This window comes from Pezoporus flaviventris, unplaced genomic scaffold (genome assembly GCF_033815535.1).
Source record: "Pezoporus flaviventris isolate CSIRO_AGI_PZ_B2104156 unplaced genomic scaffold, CSIRO_AGI_Pfla_v1 ptg000029l, whole genome shotgun sequence".
NCBI lineage: Eukaryota > Metazoa > Chordata > Aves > Psittaciformes > Psittacidae > Pezoporus > Pezoporus flaviventris.
In genome coordinates this window covers 18,016,938-18,032,749 of record NW_026892577.1, presented here as the reverse complement: position 1 = coordinate 18,032,749, position 15,812 = coordinate 18,016,938, and the positions used below count along the sequence as shown (strand labels likewise).

The 15,812-nt window shown below is 48.8% G+C and overlaps 1 protein-coding gene across 1 annotated transcript; it reads left to right on the top strand.

Annotated features, from left to right (window-relative positions):
* Positions 1-362: 362 nt before the first annotated feature.
* LOC133272307 (2-hydroxyacylsphingosine 1-beta-galactosyltransferase-like) lies at positions 363-13,531 on the top strand. The gene is made up of 6 exons (XM_061459356.1): positions 363-481; positions 6,911-7,758; positions 10,569-10,708; positions 10,874-10,950; positions 11,352-11,571; positions 12,586-13,531. The coding sequence occupies exons 2-6, from the start codon at positions 6,913-6,915 to the stop codon at positions 12,899-12,901; spliced, it is 1,599 nt and encodes a 532-aa protein (XP_061315340.1). The 5' UTR covers positions 363-481; positions 6,911-6,912; the 3' UTR covers positions 12,902-13,531.
* Positions 13,532-15,812: the final 2,281 nt, after the last annotated feature.

The window sequence follows — 15,812 nt, the reverse complement described above, 5'->3', positions numbered from 1 at the left end:
GTGTACTTGTACGTGTGTCCCTAGCGCCCTAATTCTCCCAGCGCCGTCCTTTCCATTTTGCTGTCCTGACTGATCTGGGCAGTCCCCTGTCCTGGCCCTGTGGACGTCTGAGCAGGGTCCGGCACCGGTCACTGGAGAGGTGGTTTGGCGCCCTTTTGACACCGTCCCAGCAGGAGCCACAAGTGGCAGCTGCCGGGTGCTGTCCTCCTGCCCGCTGCAACTGCGGAGCGGCGGAGCCGGCTCTCCGCGCTCCCCGTGCTGACTGATCCGCCCTGCCTTTGGCTCGGCCCGGCGGGGCGGCTCCTGGGTGCGGCCCGGGAGCCGGTGCTGCGCAGCCCGCCCCCCCCCGCCCCGCGCCCGCTGCCGGTCGGCCTGAAAGAGGAAGGCGGGGACGATTGCTCCGCTCCGCTCCTTTCCTACCGCCGCGCCGAGCTTCTCTGTGCCGCGACTGGGGCCACGCTGCCAGAGGGACTCGCTGCAGGTGGGTATCGGCACTGCTGCCACCGGCGGAGGAGCCCCGAGAGGGAGGGCGGTCCGGGAGGAGCCGGCACGGGAGCGGCTGCGGCCGGTGCTCGGCAGCCCCATCCTGCCGGGGCAGCTCTCGGCCCTGTAGTGCCGCGCTGACTCCCTGTAGGGGCATCCGCTGCTGGTGAGAGCACGGCCGAGGGTTGCGACGTCTGTCCCACGGTCCGGCCCCGCTGCCGTGCGAGGGAGAGGGGGAGGAAGAGGGGAGAGGGCTGTTGTGCCCCCGGGCGCTCCCGGCACAGCAGGGTCGCGGCTGCGCCGGCGGCTGGCGCAGTGCGAGCAGTGGGTGCCGGGGCTTGTGGCCCCGCGGGTGCTGCGCTGCTCCTGGCCGTGCTCTGCGGGGGACCCTGACGGGTTGTACTGAAGTTCTTGAGCTAATGGCAGAGGCAGCTGAACGCGTCTCTGATGCTGGGGAGGAGAAACGGGAACGGGCTGAGCTTCCAGCCCTCAGCTTGGCCTTGGCTCTGCCAGGATGCGTGTGAGCAGCCTGGGTAACTGCAACAGGGCTACTGAAGGCCACGAGTCAAGCATCTGCTTAACTGCACAGGATCAGAGTCTTGGCACCTGAGTAAATGTTCAAAGAGCTTTTGTGTAACTTGCTTCATCTTCCTGCAGGAGATTAGATCTCAGGAGCGTATTCCCTCTCCTGCTCTGCCTCCTCATCTTACACATCCCTCCTCAGCCTTTGTTTATAGCAGCTTGGCCAGGTCTCATTCCTCCAGTGTGCTCAGAGCCAAGGAGCTCTTTGGTTTGGTCTTGGGTTTGTTGTTTTATTTTTTATGTGAGGGTAGCAATTGCTTTATTGAAGATAAGACTCATTTCTGGCTCCTCTACTTCTATAATTCTGTCAAATGTGATCAGACTCGTCTGTCAGGGCTTTATCAATCCCCAGCGCTTCCTACACAAGGTTTCACAACCTTCTGGGGTGTTTAATGACTTTTCTTTTAATGCGGTGCTTCTCTGTAGAGCAAAACTGAAATGACAGAGCAGTAAATGGAAGGCTCTTCTCCTCCGCACTCCTCTTGATCACTTCTCTAAAGACTGGTGCACTTGTATTTCTCTAGTCTTCTTTGCAGTCTCAAGAACTTGTTCAACTTGACTGTTGTACAGGCATAACCCCTTCTTAAGACCAGAATGTGCACTGAACTGTCGTGTGCTCTCACTTCAAGGTCTGTGGATCACATGGATATTTGGAAATGGCCCCAAGCCTTTTTGTCTCTTGCGTCCAGGGATTACAAATAAATGCTTCCACACTGCAGACATGAGACCCTCACAAGCAGCACAGCCACTCATCAGCTGCTTCTAGATTGCAACTGTGTTGCAAATGAGGATGTCCTTTTGGATATCCAGAAGAACTTGCTCCTGCAGAGCACAGTGGTGTCCCTTTGAAGAGATACCCAGGAAGCCGGTGGATGTGGAGTGGGGGGAATCTCTCTTACCACGTAGACAGATTTAATCAGTGATGAGAGGCCACATGGGGAAGCAGATGATGGTGTTTGATACCATCCCCATCTCAAGTTCATGGGGATGTATGTAGTTTAAAATGCCTTGACAAGCATCCAGATCTTCATTTATTTTCTCGGTTGTTATGAATCAGTATTTTCTTTAGTACCATGATTCCCTGGCTGTGATCTATGGAATGCCAACTTCCTGCTGGCCCACAGAGTCCACCTTGCCTGTAGAGATTCCTCAAAAAAACCCTCTGATGAGCGAGGAAGGATGTTGAAGATGGCTCAGTGTCCCAAAAGTTTGGAACTGACTGGGGACTTTGTCCAAAGCAGATGAGGATGAGCAGAGCACTTCTGATGCTGTTGTGTGGAAGCAGTAGCACCAAGCGTGGTGCAAAGTATGAGTTATTCTGATGCATGCCTGATCGTTGCTGTGGTTGTTCCCTTTGGTCTTTTGTGGATCTGGGCTTTCTTCATTCTGTGTTTTTCTTGGGGGCCACTATGAAGATGCAGAAAGAAGAATAGTAGGAAGAAGTGGTGTTTGGAGCAGACCATGTCTGTGCACTATTCACTCTGTGTGTGAACAGTGTTTTAAAAAACACAGGGCTGTAGGCTACTTGGGGAGGCTTATATTTGAAGACAAAGGGTTTCTTTCTTGTTCATTGTTTTCTATACTAGAATAGTAGTACTAGTATACTGTAATGCTAACATTGTATGCCATAACAGTAATATTAGTATTTTAGTGTTATTGTTATTCACCCAGGTGACTCTGGTGAAGCAGGAGTCTGTGATAATCCAAAACCAGAGCACAGAAACCCACCAAGTACTGGGTTGGATGTGATTGATGGTTAGACTCCACTGCTTCAACACATGCTTTATTAAGTTTACTTTATACAGCATTTTATCTTCTAGGATTTTACTAGAGATTCTCCTGGGCAGCTCCTGCTTGTAGTGCAACATCTTCCTGCAGTGGCAGAATTGCTCTCGGAGCTGCATACCTGCTTGCATGGAAGTTTGGCTTCCATAAATAAGCCACAGCTGGGTTGGCTGTCATCAGCCTGATGGTAGCAGATGGTCCTGTTTTTTCTGGAACATACCCAACAGATGAGGCAAACTTTTGTTTCTTATTCCAGGAATAGTTTTGAGCATCCAAGTGAAGATGCCTTTTCCGTTTGGCTTCAAATGAATTGTGCTGCTTTGCTAACTATTGAGAAGTTCACAGTGCAAACATTTCTTCTTACTGTGGGCAAGAGCTGGATAGAGACTAGAACGCAGGAGGGGAAGTAATTCAGCCCCATGAATATGGGCTTCCGAGTCCTAGGCAGGAACTACATAATACAAAATGCTGGAGGAGAGGCAGAAATGTAAACAGCAGGGTTCTTGCTTTGAAGTCTGTTCACTGCCCTTTCTTTGTGGGCTTCTCTGCCTAGACTGCTGGCAGAGGTCTTAGTACTTCAACCTAGTAAAAGGCACCGGGATTAAAGAAACCCCTATCTTTAGAGCTCTAGTTGTTCAATTACTTCACTTTAGTTAAATTGATGTTACTTTCAGTTAAACTGATGTTATTTTCCATCAATATCAAAGTCGTACCATGCCAAACATGTTAAATGGGGCAAAATCAAGGACAGATTTTGCTGCAGTAAGATGTTTCGGGGGGGGGGGGGGGGGGGGGCAGAAGCGTGTATCAGAGGGCTGCTTTCTCTTTGCTCCTTTTCTGTTGCTCTGTGGCACAGGCTTTATTAACAGTTTTCTTGAACCTTGACTTCTGTGTGTTGGTGCTAACTGTGCTGTTAGTGGGATTGCTCTGCGCAGATCAGCCAGTCAGCTTGGCTTTACTGGGTGCTTGCAATGAAAACAGTGGGAAGGGTCTATTCTCTCTTTACAAGCCTTCTCCTATAAATACTTATTTCTTGCAGGGTTTATGTGACTTAGCCCCTAGTCTAGGACTTCCAGATCACAAGCAAGGAGGTGGTTATGTCTGCTTTGCTCTCAGATCTAGTGTGGGATCTGTCCTTTACTTGGATTCCGCACCTCTCCTGAGGCACAGGCTGTGAATTCACCTCCCCGCAGAATTGATTTCCCATGCTCAGTGGTTTGGAGGTTTCTGTTGAAGACCACCTGAACTCCCATAGCCCGAGGGCTGGGCTGGAGCCAGCACCCCAGCTGTGAAACGTGCTGCACTGGCCACAGCACCTGTTCTTGGTAGAGGATCCTGCTGGAAAGCTCATGGGGTGGCTTTGTTGTTCAGTGTTGGTAAAAGATGAAGTAGAGAAGTGAGCATGTGGATTTTGAGCCCTCCCTCATCTAAGCCGTTTAGCCCTTGTGTGCATAAGGTCACTTTGCTATCAATCTGAGGTCCTAATAGTGACTAGTTGCTGAACAAGGGACAGAGAGCGGAGTATTGCCCTTTGAGCTGATAGTTATGCCTTCATTATATCCCAGGAGCACTGAAAAGCACGATGTGCCTGGGTAGAGCCTGCCTGATGTATCTAGCACAGATCTAGGTCTGGAGCTGTGGCCAGGGTACCCCTCTGGCTATAGACACACCAGAGATCTCTGGTGGTATTGGGCTGAAGTAGGAAAAAAGGTCCCTTCCTGCAGCCTGGCATCCTCTCACCACTTAGGAAGATTTACAGCCTCTCTTGTTGCCTGGATAGGGAGAAGGGGTTCCTGAGCCAGCACCTTTAGGGATTGCTCCTAATGCCGTTAGGGATGAAGCAGTCAAAACAGGTTGCCAGCCTCCTGTGTCAGCACTGCCCCTGGCCTGAGCGCCAAGTTAGACAACTTACTTGTCATTTGGATTTTGGTAGCCCCTAGAGGGTCCTGGCAGAGCTGAGGGTCTCAGCAATATCTTGCACACAGGTCCATGGCAGGCCATGGCCTTTGCTGAAGATGGGTGACAAATTTTTTTCTTTAAAAAACTATTCCTTTTGCCTGCACTGTTTCTTTGCCTTTTACTTGTTGCCCAATGATAAAACACACACACACACACACACACACAAAACCACTTCTTCTGCTCCTCTCAGCACAGTTATGCATGTGCATGACCCACCAAGTGCCCCAGGACAAGTCTATACCTGCTCTTGTCATGGGGCCTATCCTGAGCTCCCTGCTGACCTGGAGCAGTACAGGGCTGCCATTCCTCCTTCTTTCCCTCCCCTGAAAGCTGCATATTCCCTCTGGATCTGCTGTGCGATCTCATAGCCAAATGCTGATGCTGAGCAGGATAAATCCCCTTTGAGCCTCTTAGATAAGCTGAGAACTAGACCCAGCTTCATGGGATATAGCTCTATGGTAGCCAGCTCTGCTGGTATGGGCAGGAGGCAAGATGTTGGACAGATTCTTATTTCCTTGCAGGGCTTTTGCTGTCTTCTTTCCAGCCCATCACCTTTGTCTCCATCCTCCTGGAGTTCTTGCTCTGTGGATCCAACAACCTCCTTGGTATCTGCTAGCATTTCTCATATTTCTTATCACTCCTGCTGGCACAGCCCAGGGTGGGAAAGGTGGGAGACCAAGCACTAGGAAGAGTTGTCTTTGAAATAGGGGAAGGTCTCAGCCAATGGCTGCTCTGTTTCTTTCCCATGTCCGGTCCCCACATGGAGCAAGAGAGCAATGGGGAAAGAGTATGTCACTTTTACCAGCCCCCCATGCACTGTCTCTGGCCAGAGATATCCAGCTGCTGAGGAAGGTCTGAAGATTGTATTTAGCAGCATCTTATCCACTGCTTTTTTTCCTGCCTCTTAATTGATCATGCAATAGCGGAGAGGCTGGCAGAAAATCTTGTACCAGATTCTGCTCTACCACATCCCTTCAGCCCCCCTGCGCTCCAGGCCTTGGCATGTGAGGCCATCCAAAATCCACTTACAATTGTTCCCATTGTAACCTCTCCTCCCCCCTCCCTTCCCAGCATGTCTGAACTGGGTCTTCAGGACATGGCTCTGCTTCTGACCGTTCCCAAATAATTATCACATAATTCTTCTCCCAAAATAATGCAAGGTGTGGGTGAGGTGCGTTCGCTTCCAGTGATGTAGCAACATCCCTTACACAAGAGAAATGTTGGGTGTTTCACCAAACCGGGAGTCGGATGACAGCAGCAGGAGTGTGACTAAGGGGCATCGGTGTGCCACAGCTCTAGCATTATCTCTGGGCTACTTTCTGGGTTTGCCTTCTTTCAGTGCATCGGTATCCTGGCACCTGCTTTCCCTTCCCATCTCTTCCCTGGAGCCTTCCCATAGCTAATCTTCACTGGAGAAGCTCTCCATCCAGACCCCTGCTGGGATTGGGGTTCATCTCAAGGGTCCTGCTGTAATCTGGGCTCACTCCTACCCTGTCTGTGCTGAACAAGGTGGCCTTGCAAGGGCCGAAGCCAGAGTGTGCATCTTGGCATTCCCACCAGGCTCTGCAGGCCTCCCAGTGAGCTTGTACAGACATCAAGGGCCCAGAGGGAACCAGCCGTTCTGGCTGCACAGAAATAGAAATGAAATCCAGCTGTGCTGGTTCTGTAGCAGTAACTGGGGGTTGAGCAGCAGATGTCTGCTGGTGCTGTGAGCCAGCAGAGCTCCTCCAGCCACTCTTCCTCTAACCTTCTGCAAGTCAGTCTGCTAGTGTTTGAGCCTTAGGAGCACAGAGAGGAGATCTTGAGATTCTGGAAAACACACTGGTGTTTGACTTTGGTTTTGTTGTTTGTTTTTGGGTGGGTTGTTGGTCTTTTATTTATTTATTTATTTATTTATTTATTATTTTTGTGGCTTTTTTGTTTATTTTTGTTGTTGTTGGGTTGTTATTTGCTGGTTTTGGGGTTTTTCCAGTGATGAATTCCAGACGTCTGTCCTCTGCCAGTTCATGAGCTTCTGCTTGGAACAGTTCAGGCTGCTAGTTGCCCAACTATGTGACAGAGCATTTCATACTATATTAATGGCTTGTTTCTCTCCTTGCAGGGATGAAGATGAGGAAGGTGCTGCCATGCCCTGCTGCTGTTCTCTTCCTAGTGGCTGCGTCCACTCTGGAGCTATCTCACTCTGCCAAGGTCCTGATCATGCCCACAATAGTCTTTGACAGCCACTTACGAGTCTTCATGCGAGTGGCAGAGGCATTGACTGACCGGGGCCATGACCCTGTGCTGCTACTTCATGAGGGTCGGGATGTGGAAACCTACCTGCCTGGCTTCCGTGTGCAGAGGTACTGGGGTATCTTCAGCACAGAGAGTGCAGATGCCTGGGTACAGGAGAAGATAAAGCGTGTCTTCCAGGGGAAGATGACCTCTCTGGAAGTGTTTTCCTTTTTGGAGAAGTACCTGGAGAACTGTGACCTGGTGCTGGGAAACTCTACCCTTCTGCAGAAACTCCAGTTTGAGAACTTTGACCTGCTGTTGGTGGACCCTAATGAGATGTGTGGCTTTATCCTGGCCCACATCCTCCAGGTGAAATATGCTGTGATCTCCACTGGTTTCTGGTTCCCAGCAGAGATTGGTGCTACTTCTCCCATTGCCTATGTCCCTGAGTTCAACTCCCTGATGACAGACAGGATGGGCTTCTTTGGTAGGACTTGGAATCTCCTAGTCTACATGATCACTCGTGTGGCTACAAAGCTGGTCATCCTGCCTAAGTTTGAACGTCTCATGGAGAAGCATAAGGTGGAGCCCAAGGTATCCATGTTGGACCTTGTCCATGGAACTAGTCTCTTCTTCCTCTGTAATGATGTGGTGCTGGACTTCCCCCGTCCAACGCTCCCCCATGTCATTTTCACAGGAGGAATCCTCGCTGAGTCTGCAAAGCCCCTTCCAGTGGTAAGTGCAGGAAAGCTTTGAGCTGTGATTGCACATTAACCTGAGGAGTTATGCAATATAAATCATCTTTTGAAGATCCTTGGAAAAGCTTGGAAGCCCCAGGAGTATGGAAAGCTTCTGTGTTTTGGTGCTTGGGTACAGCAGGGAGACAGAGCACCTCGTGGGGTTGCAGGGAGAATGTAGAATTAAGTTGTCCAACCTGCAGTGGGATGTGGCTTTCCTGTCCATGTAAAATAGTGTCTGAAAGTCCAAAATTGGCCATGTTGTTCCTGGGACTTGATCATGAGTAATTTGTTTGTTCCTATATTTGAAGCAGAAATGGGAGGACCAATTATTCTTCATTGCTTCATCAGATGATGTTCAATCCAGAATTTCCTTGTTAATCCTATTTCTCACAGGGTGTTTCTGCCCTTGAGTTTGTAGTCTTAAGAACCCATAGGGGAGATCTGTGCATGTTCCCTCATCAAATTCAACGTGAAATCCCAAAGTGTACAACATTTAAGTATATTATCCTCTTTTTCTCAAGGTCCAGCCCTAAGGGAAAAATTCCCAGGCATTCTGGAGGCTTTCTCTGGCCTGCACCTTACTATCCCCAGTAATAAATTCAGAGGCATAAGCTCTTAAAGCCTCCAACTGAAGACAATATTGAACCAGAGGAGGACCTGTCTGCCATTCCTCCCATTGCCTTACCACTTTCACAAACAGTGAGGGGAACTAAACCTGGATAATAACACACAGGCAGTCAGGCTGATCCTGGTGTTCTGATATTAAGATTAAAGTTTCAAATTATTAGAGGCCTATCAAGATCTCTGGTGGCAGCTTTAATTGAGACTGTGGGTGCTAACTTTTTCCCAGCTAAAAGCAAAAAGTTAGATCAGATGCTTGAGAACAGAAGTTCTCCTGATATGTGTGGCTGCACATCACCCTTTCCCATGTGGCACAGCATGCAGGTAATGCAATGCACGTAGGGTGCTCCAGAAGCTGTATCAGAGAGTGGCTGCCTCACAGCTCTTGCAAAACGCTGGCTTGGTCCAATCTGCCCATGTACGTGCCCGCCTTATAAAGAAGGGAGTTGTCTGCTGGGGCATTACTCATGTGCTTCACAGCTTCCAGAACAGACCCCAAGGCACCTAAGGGAAGAATGGTGTAGATAAATCCGGAGCCCTGCAGTAGGCAGTGCCTGCCATGCTAGCAGGTAGGCGTGTCTCTGTCAAGGTTATAGGATGCCAGCAGAAGAGAGGGACTCCCTAGGTCTAGGGGTAGCATAAGGAATGTCCCATTCCGAACTGGAGCAGAATTATGTAATTAAGGTGGTTTTTTCTTCCTATTTGAAACAGTATGATTGTGAGTTCCTCTAATTAGGACTCAATGAAATATTAGCTATGTGTTTGAGAGATGGTGAGAACTTTTGGTGGACAGCCATGCTTCCCTAGCAACTTTAATGGTGTTTCTGAAAGAAAAATATTTAAGTCCCAATTGTAATGGATAATGTAATAATCTGGGTTATGAATAATTTTATATAGAAAAGTAAAACTAGCACTTTGTCTTCTGCAGCAGTTTTAGTGGTTTTTTTGATCAAAGGATGTGAAACTCAAGAGAATGGAGAAACCAAAATCCCTTCACTGGAAACTTACGGTTCTTAGTTGTTGGGTTGTTTTGGGGCTTTTTAAACATTTCTGCAAAGATAAGTTTGAGTTCCTGAAGCATACAACAAAGGACAGATATCCCCAGAGAATAACACCAAGATGTGCTTTGTGACTCTTCTGTACTATGATCCCCCAACCTGTAGGCTACTATTAATAAGATTTCTTAATTAGTCATCCAATTTTTCTGCTTTAATAACAGGGAGAACTATTTCTTTTGCCCTTCATGTTCTTCTATGGTGTTTATTTCAAGGAAGTATTCATATTCAAAGCCAGATTTTATGAAACTTTCCTAAAATGCTTCTGGCTGTGATACATGGGAAACCTGAACCAGCATAGAATCCATAATGAGAAATAGGCTCAGCTCAGCCTGGAATAAAAGGGAATAATCTGTGTTTGCTCCACAGCAGCTGTGGTGGCTGACTTCTTCTCCCTGCAGCCTTCTGGTCCTGGTTGAAAAAGTGCATTCTCTGTCCTGGATACACACCTTCTTTATGTAGCCTATAAACAAAGGACAAACAACTGTGGGTTTTGCTGAAGCTGTAGCTACCTCTCTGCCGAGTGACCAGAAAGCTAAATCTGCTACTTGCAAGCAGCTATCAAGGATAAGTAGAAGTCTCCTGGCAAGATGAGAAAACCTTCTGCCACCTCCAGGAGGCTTTGCCATTGGAGAGTTTGTGGGGAATCTCCAGCCAGGTACTGGTCCTGACTCTGCCTGTGTGGTGTTTTGTCTGTTGTATCAGCCTACAGCTAGAGATCCTGACAAGCCTCCTGCCTGGAGGATGGAAGATCCCCTTCCTCTTTTTATCCCCATTACCTTCTCAGCTCTGGCTGCTCCTGTGTGGGCCTGATGTTTTCAGAGCTGTATTTGCCAAATGGTAATTGTGTTGCCTCCAAAGCAGGAGGAAATGCTGCGAAATGCCAGTTTTGGACAAACACCTCCCTGCAAGCTCCCAAGCCAAGCAGTTGCTCAAGTTATTTCTGCTTGGCTGGGTACAGAAATCACAGTGGTTCTTGTCTGTTGCCTGGTGAAAGCCATGTAGCTTTGTGCTCCAGGTGGATTTGGCTTCATCCTCTCTGTAGACAGCTTTCTACTGGCAGAGGCAGCAGTGGGAAGAGCCTTTCTCCAACAAGACTTCAAGGCAGCTGTGTGTGCTTTGCCCACAGGGTCTGCGTCTGTGGGTGGAAGCAGCAGATGCGGGTGTTGTTGTTGTCTCCTTTGGCATTGGGATCCGAGCTCTTCCAAGTGATTTGGTGGAGAAGATGGCTGGCGCATTCGCTCGCCTCCCGCAGAGGGTGGTGTGGAGGTAAGGAGGGAATAGGATTCTTTTTAACTCTGGTTGGATGAAAATCAGTGTTGAGGGGTTATTCATCTCAAAACACAGATTGGCTTTCTATCTCTTAATCTGATTGAATTTACAATTGTTCTCTGTGTGTCTCCCTTCCCCCCCCCGCTTTATCTCCTCCCACAGATACTTTGGGGAAAAGCCAAAAAACCTGGGTGAGAATACACTGATGATGGGGTGGCTGCCCCAGAATGACCTGCTAGGTAAGGCTGGGTTCTGTATGTGTGTGTGTGTGTGTGTGTGTGTGTGTATGCCACTAGCAACATCCCTGGAGTTTAGCCCAAACCACAGCAAAGGTGTATAAGGCCACCAGCACCTTTGTGGCTCTAAGTCTGTTGCATGTTGTGAATCTGATCTGTACAAAACATGGTCCTCTTCTAACACCTGCTTGAAGCTGCATCTTGGCCCCTATCTCCCTCCTCCTCTGGGTGGTACTAAGCAAGTTTTGGGCTGCCGAAAGCCAGGTGTGTTCCCAAATGGTAACATCTTGTCTACTCAGCATGCCTGGTTTTTCCTAAACCTACAAGAGTGCTGTGTGTTGAAGCCACGGTAGCCCTGTTTCAGTGTGGAAGGCACTGACTTGCTGCTGTTTTGTTGCCTGCAGGTCATCCCAACGTGAAAGCCTTCGTCAGCCACTGTGGGATGAACGGTGTATTTGAGGCGATTTATCACGGTGTGCCAGTGGTGGGATTTCCTTTCTATGGGGACCAGTTTGACATCATGACCAGAGTGCAGGCAAAGGGCATGGGTATCCTCATGGACTGGAGCAGTGTAAAAGAAGAGGATCTTTACCAGGCTGTCGTCACAGTTATCTCTGACCCCAGGTGAGGCATCCAGAAGCATTGAGGTCTTCCTTGGTACAGACCGTATGTAGGGACCACTGTTGTGTTGATCCCTACACAGGCTGTGGTGACTTCTGGACCAAGCAGAGTTGCAAGCATTGCTTAGCTGGCCAAATGTGTTAGTGCCTCAAAACCGTGAGGTGCAGTCCAGGAGAAGATACTCCAGCATTAGCTGTTAGAGAGCATGATCTAGTCCTGTTTCACTCCAACTGTAATTTTCTTAGAAAACTTTCTGAGATGCTGAGGCACAAACCTCTTTTAACATCAGCCTGCCACCAGGGAAAGTGAGCTCGCAACCTCACCTTGGGATCTCCTAGGTCTGGTCCAAACTGTAGAAACAGCACAGGAAAATGGACTGAAAGTAATGCTTTATCTCTTCCTTCTGACAACTGATACTCTGCCCTTCCCTAGATGTGCTGCAGCACAGTGACACAGGGCTCCCACTTCCTAGCAGGACACGAGCAACTGCTAGTGTTGGAAATGCCATCTGAGAGCTTGACTTGTTTTTTTGTTTTGTTGGGGTTTGTTTTGTTTTGCTGATGTTTTGTTTGGTTTGGGGTTGTTTTTTGTTACCAATTAGGATCTCTCAGCTACTGACCTCAGTGTAAGTTATTAAGGTGGTGTAACTCAGTACCTTGAAGGAGTTGGCCAGTTGCACATCAAATGTGCAACTGTTGCTTGATGCTGTGTGAGGTCTTTGGATGCAAACTCTCCTCAGAAAGTAGCAGTCTGCATGAGCCCACTGAGCAGGTAGGTACTCCTGAGACGAACTCCAGGCTTGTTAACAAAACACAGAATAAAATACACTCTGGCTTGTGCTGCTGTGGCTAACAGTTGCTGTCAGAGTGGCTTACAGAGGCATTTATGAAGAGAATCGGGGAAGAAATTTGCCAGTCTCCTAAGGTAGTTGGGATGTGAAAGAGACCACTGGACACCTCAGACCACAGCTATGAATTTCCTATGAGAAGGATAACTTCTTGTCTTCTTCCCTTGCAGCTACAGAAAAGCAGCCAAGCTCATCTCAGCTCTGCACCTGGACAGACCAATGCATGCTCTCAACAGGACAGTGTATTGGCTGGAGTACATCCTTCGTCACGATGGGGCACCCTATCTTCGCCCTGCTGTCTATGACCTCTCCTTGTATGAGTACTTCTGCTTGGACATCTTGGCTCTTCTCTTCTTGTGCCTGGCTGGTGTTGGATTCGTCCTCTACAAATCTGTGGTGTGGTGCAGAAGGAAGGGAGACAGCCCTGTGTATCAGAATGGCAATTGCATGAAGGGCCACTTCACAGAAGAGAAGAAATTGCAGTAGTGGCTCAGTGTGTTCCACTGAGCCCATCCCATCACTGTGAAACGAACTGCTGCTGTGCCAAGAAATGTATGGCACGCAGGCACGGCGAGAGGTGAAAGATCAGCAAGTCTGGGTGAGAAGCGAGTGGGGAGGGAGGAGTGTTGCAGAGGCCTGTGTGCACACCTCTGTGTACAGCACCTATGGGTGGGGGCGCGGATTCAGGCATGGGTGGAAGCACTTGGCCAGGACGCTGGGAGCAGGGCATGGGTAGGTAGACTTCCAGGGAGGAGCGCAGGTTGTTCCCTTTGTATTGCACGTTGGTTTATGTGCTGGTGTTGCTCTTCTGGCTTTTTTGGATCTTCCTTAGGGGCTCTGGAGATAGGAATAGATTTCATGTGTAGCAGACACTATTTCTCCTCTGCCTTGTTACTAAGAGCCCTGGGAGTCAGGATTCCTTTAAGTGCAGGTGAGGACCTGAAGCAGAGCTGTGGACAGGGAAGGGCACTGAAAGCGTCATCTACATGAGAATGAAATTGGTCTGGTTTAAGTTCTGTGGGTCGATATTGTTCTTCCTGCTTCAACCCTCTGCAATCCTGTTCGTGTTTGAGCTAAATTATTATTTTTTAAAATAAAGTTGTATTCTTTCTCCTGTGTGGCAGTTCTCTGGTCTTGGTTTGATGTGAACCTGTGATCTGTGTAACATGATGTATTAAAGTGCTTTTTCCTTCTCATTACTGCTGCTACGGTCTCCACATACCTCTGGATCCCTACAAACCTCCATCAGCAATATTTTGGTCTTCCCAGGGGGTTTCAGGCAGTGCCTTCTCTCCTTTGCCAGTGTGACACACACCCATGCTCGTGGAGTCTCCAAACCTCAGATGTGATAAAAGAAGAATTTGGAACAGATGCAAGTGCCAGGACCACAGGGAGAGCTGCCAGTAGCTCAGAGCTGGTCGTAGGCAATGGGCCATACAGCACAATTATAGAAGCAACAAGCTCTGCTCTTTCTGAAGAAAATGGAAGTGCCTGCTCATCTCAATGTGAACATGCATGACCTTGCCCCACTTGGGGACATTCTATGGAGTGATACCTGTGTTTCTACTCACCCTGGACTGTAAGGCAAGCCCACAAGCTTGGGTGCAGCTGCACAACCCACCTGAAATAATGGCTCATGGTCCAACTGGCAATGCCCCATGCTGAAGATCTAGGGCTCTGCTCTGTGCTCTCAGCTGGTGCACGGCAGTGCTGGCACTAACTCGAGAGTAACCTCATTGCCACCGCTGCCCTCGCTGGTGTTTTCAAGCTCTGCTCTCCCTTGCTACTGCATGTGTTTCTCTCTCCAGATGAAAGGCATGTTGCCATGTTTGGCTGGACTCCTGGGATGCTCTGGCTTGGGAAAGTGACCAGTTCTCATTTGGTGGCTCCTCTGAGGTTGGGCAGTGCTTCACGCAACCCTCAGCTTGCAGGGGGGCTGTGGTGAAGGAAGGTTTGGATGAGAATACCATTTGCCATCAAGGACAGATGAGAAATGCCCGTAGACCTCATCTGGGACCTGTAGCAATACCATTGCAGAAGTTGCTCTTCCAGGAGTTTCTGTCTGCCTTCTGGGATGCCCAAGCCTGACCATGGTCGGTAGTGGGCACAGCAATACATCAGTCTTGCTCTGTAGCCACCCTATGTCACTTTTGAGCTGAGGATATGGAGTCTAATTGTCCCCAGTGGGGGTGGGAGGAGATCAGAGCAAGGTAGGCTGATAACAGGTAGCAGAGGAAAACCAGGGTTTGTAGATAAGCGATAGAAACACTATCTGGCACCTTTCTGCCTTTGAGTTGAAATTTTAAGTTTAATAGGGTTTAATAGGGGGGGGAGGGAAGATATTGCCACAAATTTTGCAGCATGCCTGCCTGCCTGTTGCCAGTTGCACTATAGTGGCTTTGTGTCACCTCCTAGCAGATGAGAGTGGACAAGGGGGTGGAGGTGGGGCATTTTGCTCAGTTCTTTGCCATCTCTGTGGTGAAAGAGGGAGATGATTACTGCTGCCTATGTGAGAGTTCGGCTATTTATATTAGGCTGAATATAGCATGTGGGTTGGGAAGCTTGTGGCTTGGGGACAACACTGCATTACTTTGAGCGAGGGGACAAATGCACCATGTTTGCAAACTGATGCTCCAGTGGAGCGGCTTGTCTGCAGCCCAGCAGTGTAGCAAAACACAGCGGAGGAGAGGGGCTGCTTCAGTTTGGCCGTGCCCCACAGCAGTCACCTCTGGCCTCGGAGATGCTGGGGAGAGGGCACCAGCATCAGCCTTGCCCAGTGAAATTCTTCAGGCCAGATGTGGATCACTGGTGCTGGGCACTGCAGAGACCTGCATGTTGTTCTGCTTGTGAATATAAGAGCAGAGGGAAGTGTTTGAGACCTAAGGAGCCCTTGTGGGCTTACGAAAAAGTGAGTCTATTTTCAGCTTTCTTAGGACACTGCCTTCTTGCTGTTCACAACTTCAGAGAGAAGTTCAAGCCAGCACCACGTGCAGCATTAGCATGATGTCTCCTATCAGATATGTCCTCAATTCCCTGAGCTTTTCGTGAGTACTTTCATTTCCATATGCATTAGCAGACTTAGAAGGCATGTCTATCCAGGGAGTCAAAATACATATGGTGTATTAAAAAATTATTCAGTAATTTGGTGAGAATGACTTCTAATGGAGTAAAGCACAAACCTGCCCAAGGATCCTGTGAGTAAGAAGCAGACATTCAAAAAGCACCCCTGAAGTGAAGAGTCTTCCTCAGGAAAAGGTGTGTATGGGCTCTAAAAATTGACAGGAGCCGTTCTTTATGTTATGGGGTGGTTTTCTGGAAGTATTTGGATAAAATCCCTAAAGATGAGAGCTCCTCTAGCTTTTCCAGCTTTATTCCCCTCTGTAAATCTTTTCCTATG

What these genes read in the sequence shown, in the direction of transcription:
- LOC133272307 (XM_061459356.1), top strand. Translation starts at nt 6,913, where the DNA reads ATGAAGATGAGGAAGGTGCTGCCATGCCCTGCTGCTGTTCTCTTCCTA. An exon ending in CTGCAAAGCCCCTTCCAGTG is followed by an intron (nt 7,759 to 10,568) that starts GTAAGTGCAGGA and finishes CTTTGCCCACAG; the next exon opens with GGTCTGCGTCTGTGGGTGGA. An exon ending in ACAGTTATCTCTGACCCCAG is followed by an intron (nt 11,572 to 12,585) that starts GTGAGGCATCCA and finishes CTTCCCTTGCAG; the next exon opens with CTACAGAAAAGCAGCCAAGC.